The 6,265-nt window shown below is 39.1% G+C and overlaps 1 protein-coding gene across 1 annotated transcript; it reads left to right on the plus strand.

The window, feature by feature from the left end:
• The first annotated feature begins 3,015 nt into the window (after positions 1-3,015).
• Positions 3,016-5,909, plus strand: LOC307259951 (induced myeloid leukemia cell differentiation protein Mcl-1 homolog). Its single transcript, XM_080040045.1, has 3 exons — positions 3,016-3,660; positions 4,337-4,584; positions 4,957-5,909. The coding sequence occupies exons 1-3, from the start codon at positions 3,222-3,224 to the stop codon at positions 5,071-5,073; spliced, it is 804 nt and encodes a 267-aa protein (XP_079896171.1). The 5' UTR covers positions 3,016-3,221; the 3' UTR covers positions 5,074-5,909.
• Positions 5,910-6,265: the final 356 nt, after the last annotated feature.

Below are 6,265 nucleotides of genomic sequence, written 5' to 3' on the forward strand. Positions count from 1 at the left end.
CCCAGTAAAAAACCCTTTACCGGGATTGAAAATTTTGAAGAAATCTCAGGGAGAGTCGACAAAGTAAGGGATCCCTCTCCCAGGACGGACATACTGCAATAGATGTCATAAGTAGAGAAAAATCACGAAGGAATTTTATCATTGACTAGATGTTTACATGGTAATATAAAGTGTGAATAGTGTGGTTGCAGGAAGACTTCAGATGCTGCCAGAGGATCCACACCGTCTCGTCTCCACCAGGGAAAACTAAGGTTTCCAGCGCCGGGATTACATCCCACGTCTCCAGGCGGCGTCCTTAACCACTGCAACATTTTATAATTCAGATTATTGACAGAGGTGATTTTACACCAATGAGGACATATTTATGAATGAGGATATTGATTTTAGCTAATAAATTACTTAAAGGTGCAGTGTGTAATATGACATCATCAAGAAAGTTCTAGAAAATTCTAGAAAGTTCTAGAATGCAACGCTCCCTGGGTAACCCCACCCCTTTTGAATAATAACAGAAGCTACAGTGGCCTTCAAGGACAAGAACAATGCTAAATTATAAACAATGCACCTGATGACATTCCAACTATGACACTTCTAACATGGCGGCGCCAAGGCCTTGGTCCAAGGTATGGAGAAATATGGACATGAGATCCTTTCTAAGGAATAAAAAATTCAGCTATTATGCACTAAATTAAACGTACTTATGGATATTGTAATTATTTTCTACAAAGTCTGCTAGGAAATAAAACCCAAAATTCTACACACTGCAGGTTTAAAATGTTACACAGTGCCCCTTTAACCAGGCAGGTCATTAAAGGGGCAGTGTGTAATATGACACCATCAAGAAAGTTCTAGAATGCAACGCTCCCTGGGTAACCGACCAGTAACCATGAGGCACCGGACAGGAGGGTGTTAGTTGTAAAACTAGCAGAGGCTGGTATTGCGTCTACGGTGCCCACCATCTCTACCATTGTGTCCTTGAGCAAGACACTTAACCCCAAAAAAACTGCTCCAGGGGCGCTGTACTGCGGCTGACCCTGCGCTCTGACCCCCTCCGAAGTGTGGTAACTTGAGAGGGGATATGCGAAAAGATGAATTTCAATGTGCCTCGTGTACAACTGACAAATAAAGATAAATTAACTTAACTTAACTTAACCCCATCCCTTTTGAATAATAACAAAAGCCACAGTGGCCTTCAAGGACAAGAACTATTCTGAATTCTGAACAATGCACCTGATGACATTCCAAAAACATGGATGCCTCCATAAGACCTGCCTGCTCAATGTACAAAATGTAATATTAATATTTGTAATTCTCCGCTCAGGAGGATTATTCAGATTATTGGCATAGGTGATTTTACACCAATGAGGACATATTTATGAATGAGGATATTGATTTTAGCTAATACATTACTTAAGATGTTCCACAGTGCCCCTTTAAGAAGAAATTATTATTAAAGTTGCACTATGTAACTGTGTGTGTGTGTGTGTGTGTCAGAGATGTGAACATTTTCTGAGGTACATTCTCATAACTGAATAAACTTACTTTCCTCATAGTAAAATGTGGTCCCTTGAACACTGTTTAAAGTTAGAAAACTACCTTCAAAGTTACTGTTTCACTGTTATAGTTTACAGCAGCAGGGCCCACAGTTTGGTTTACAAAGATATTCTACTCTCATGTTAGGTTTCAGGCGCCCCAAAATAATTTAGTTTTGATTTATGATGATATAATTATTCAATTGAATAAAAGTGTAAAGGGCTGAATCATGTGTGGTAAGCACATAAAGTAGTTGCTCAATTCCAAGTACAACCCATGGACCTATTATTAAAAGTGCGACCTCCCTTTGAACACTAGGGGGAAGCACAGTCATTTATATGTCATTTTGTTCAGTAGAGGACAGAAAGTTGTGGCTACTTCCATCAAATTCCGGAAAGTTTTATTTGTGTGGAAAATAACCACCAAATATCGCACATACTGGGAATACAAGAATTTAGTGGTTCTGGAACAAGCTAGAATGTATATATCCCCTTGAGAACATACATATGTTTGTTCCTTTTAGGGCAGGTTGGCTGTAGATGTCAGTGATATTTCCCCTTTTTAGTGATTTATTGGAGTAAATAAATGCATGTTTACAGCCAGGATTGTTAAAACATTTTTTTTTATATTATTATGGTTGTAACTCGTATTGCGTTAGACCAGTGTCAGAGTGAGAGCAGTCATTTATCACAACTTAAAAAGTGAAGAGGTACTAAACGTGTGCAACCAGAACTGCTTTTATCTACATACAATGCAATGCCATGGTGTAAAACAGGAATGTATAGATATATTTCAATCAGATAGATAGATAGATAAATAGATAGATAGATAGATAGATAGATAGATAGATAGATAGATAGATAGATAGATAGATAGATAGATAGATAGATAGATAGATAGATAGATAGATAGATAGATAGATAGATAAAACATACAACTTCCCAAAACCTAAAATGAGGTAGTTAAGGAAAGTCAAAAAATAAAATGAAACTTTAGTAGCCTAAATACAAAAACTAAAATATACTGTAGATGAATATAATGAAATAAAAGTAGCATTTAAAACTATAAAGCAACATTTGAATGTGTAATTAAACATAACTAGTAGCCTAATGTTGACATATTTTACTCTAGTCACTTTCTTGTCTATATTACAGCCAAAGTATGAACAATGTTTGGAATGTTGCCAATAGAGCCTCCCCTGTCGACATATCTTAATTTTTAATGTAGGCTAATGGAAAAAAACTAAACATAAATCTCTCTCTCTCTCGCTCTCTCTCTCTCTCTCTCTCTCTCTCTCTCTCTCTCTCTCTCTCTCTCTCTCTCTCTCTCTCTCTCTCTTTGTCTTTTTTTCAAACATGAGGGGGAAGCATGGACATATAAAGAAAGGGGGTAAGTACTTACGATGACGCATGCCGACGTAATGGCGTCACCTCCCATCCTCTTAATAAAACAGGCCAACAGCTCTTCACTTCCGTTTCTCTGTACCTCTGACATGGATAACGAATGAATGTAAGGGAAATAGCTAGCTATTTGTTTCACACAGGCTAGCCACCTCCTATCTTTAATCTTCTACTCTTATTTTTTCTTCCTGTAAACTATTTGAAACGCTTATTATCTAGAAACTACTATCATTCATCATTCCAACGAGAAGAGCAAGCGACCAGGCGGCGTTTAACGAAACCAACGGAGACATGAGCTTAACGTGTACTACTCAAAATGGAGTCCAGGAGGGCTCCATGCACTACGCTTCGGCAGATTCATCCCCGCAAATGGCTATGGGCTCTTCTTTAGGGCCTAGAAACGGTAGTGTAGGGTCGGGCGAACGGCCCAAAAACCTGGGGATGAGCTTGAAGAATGGGTACAAGCCAAAAAGCTTTAGGGTGGACGACGACGTTGAAGACGGTTCGCTGCCCTGCACCCCAGAGATGAATTCGGATATGGAAATCGAGGACTCCGGTTGTCCAGCAGGATATGGAGTCCTAGCCAACGACACGAGGCAACTCATAACCCGTTTTCTGATGGAGCATACTGGACTTTCGAAATCGTCTCGGTGGAAAGAAAGCAAACCACTAGCGACCATGAAGAGAGTCGTGGAGGGCGTTTTGGAGAAACACAGATACGCATACAATGGTAAGTGGAGGGAGTGTGTGTGTAAGTGTTCAAATCTCTCACTTACAAATGTCTTACAGTTAAGATATTGAGAGAAGGATTTTATCATTTTAATTTATGACGTTGCAAAAAAAATCTTTTAGGTGATATATTTTTTTTCTTCTCTTTTTTTTGCAAGTGATTTGAGTGACACCTCATCATTATTTTATTAGTAGAGGCATTTTCGTATTGCATTTTGAATGACCTTACATACAATAGACTATCTAACTTGCCTTTCCTGAGCCTGTACCTGCTTCATATCACTTATATTTCCCCATTCATCATGCATGAATGGGTTAATATCAGGATTTTTTTTTTTTTAATTTTTTAATGCATTCCAAAGTGAACATTCAGTTTTTCAACTTCATTAGGTGGCTGATGTGCAACTATACCATCAAACCCCCTTATGCATATATACCAGACTAGTGACCACAGTGCAGGAAAGGGTTAAGACCTCAGGAATGCTGTTTAGAACCAATAGAAGCCATTTTACACATGAGATGTAAAAAGGAACCATATGTAAGTTTATTTTTAAGTCAACTAGTCTTCCTCTTACATCTACTTTTCAATAGATTTAACTACAACTGGTTAATACTGTTGCAACCTAATGTAAAATGCAAGATAGATTTCTATTCTAAACCCTTCATTTTTCCCCCAGGTATGATCAGAACACTGTCACTAGACGACCGAGGGGATGCGGAGTTCGTCCGGTCGGTAGCACAGAGCCTGTTCGCAGACGGAACTACAAACTGGGGTCGAATCGCGAGCCTGGTGGCCTTCGGAGCGGCCGTATCTCAATACCTGAAAGAAATCGGCAAGGGAAACTGTGTGGAGATGGTGGGGGAAGAGATCTCCTCGTACCTGCTTTCTGAACAGAGAGAATGGCTGGTCAAGAACAATTCCTGGGTAAGGAACTTTATGACAAATAGCCCAAGAGAGACAGGATGCAGGGGTTAGGGTGTGTGAGGGAAGAATTCCACTGGTTGCATAAGTGCTACCATTGTGCAACTATGCATACGTGTCCAGTGAGAACAGGCCTTTGCCCCTGTGCTGTGCTAAGCCATTGTAAAATGGAAAATGGACTTGACTTGTATAGCGCTTTTTAGCCGATTTTCTCAGCCCCAAAGCGCTTTACAATTCTTACCACATTCACACACTCATACCACCGGTGGCAGTAGCTGCCATGCAAGGCGCCCTCTTAACCACCATTGTACTGTATGGTTACAATACAAATGCAATCTATTCTAATGTTCTTGTTGTTGAATCTTTTGTGTCCAGGATGGATTTGTTGAGTTCTTCAGAGTGGCAGACCCCGAGTCTACAGTGAGGAACACACTCATGGCAGTTGCTGGATTTGCTGGTATCGGGGCGACACTGGCCCTGTTGATCAGGTGAACTTTGGACACTCAAGAGACTTTATATTATTAAAACCAGCCAGCCAAGCCATCACGTTTGGGCTTGAGAGAGAAAGGACTCAAAGCTGAACTGATGAAAAAAAGGTTGTTTTTCATCTTTTTCCTGGGCTTGCCTTCACCCCGCCCCCCCTCTCCCCCTACACCCCAACAACTGAAACATTGTTTGCAGTAGGGGGGTAAATGTAAGATACCTGTCAGAAAGTTTTATTTAATTTACATAAGAAAATTTATTTTTTTAAATACATGTGAAAAATGTGTCTATGCAAAAAATTAAAAACTGGGTATGGGCAGCAAGATGACCTGATTTCTTCTGTGTGTTTTATATTACAAGTTTGTTCATAATTATAATATCACCATGGTAATGGTGCCCGTAGCAGGAACGAATAGCTGCATTTTTTGATTTTTTTTTTTGGTCAAGCAAGTTATGAAGCCCATTCTAAAAGGAGCCCATTCATATCCCTGGATCTTATTTTAATATGGACTCTTCAACCATGTCAGGCGGATTTGCATGGGTGTAGCTCTATTTCCTCCTTATGAAAATGTTGGATCTGCACTATGATAGCAGCAACCACATACTGGGACTTTTTTTTTTTTTTTTTACGTGGAAACATTTTGAGTCTGTTGAAGAAAAGGACTGAATTTGGAAGGTGAAAATTGAATCGAACAACTTCACCAAAGATGCCAGTCATTTTTCGGGGAAGGATACATTGGTTTCAGATGAGGATAGGCAGACAATGATAAATAGTAACACATCCAGTTGTAAGCTAACAAGAACTGTGTATAGATTTTAAATAATAAACACGTACATATAATTCACATGGTTTTGAGCCTTTGACACAATCTTTCTGTTTTTGTTAAATTTAAAGTGGCTATAAGGAACTTTTGGGTGTTAACTCTAGTGGCCCCTTTGGACAAAAGTGGTAGTGCTTTTTTTTTTTTCTACGCCAGCTTTTGTTCCTGGGTACCTGGACAAAGGCATTTAGAAAAAAAAATATAAAAATAGTGTTATTTGCACTGATGGTCTTGTTTGCTGTTTCATGTAATCAATGATCATCAGAGGAAAAATTTGACTTTTCAGAAAATTCAAAAGTTCCTTGTTGCACCTTTTTTTTAAAGTTGCTTTTATTGGTTATTACAGGCAGATATACACAAAATACACTCACACAAGGCTA

This window comes from Ammodytes marinus, assembly GCF_949987685.1.
Source record: "Ammodytes marinus genome assembly, chromosome: 13".
NCBI lineage: Eukaryota > Metazoa > Chordata > Actinopteri > Uranoscopiformes > Ammodytidae > Ammodytes > Ammodytes marinus.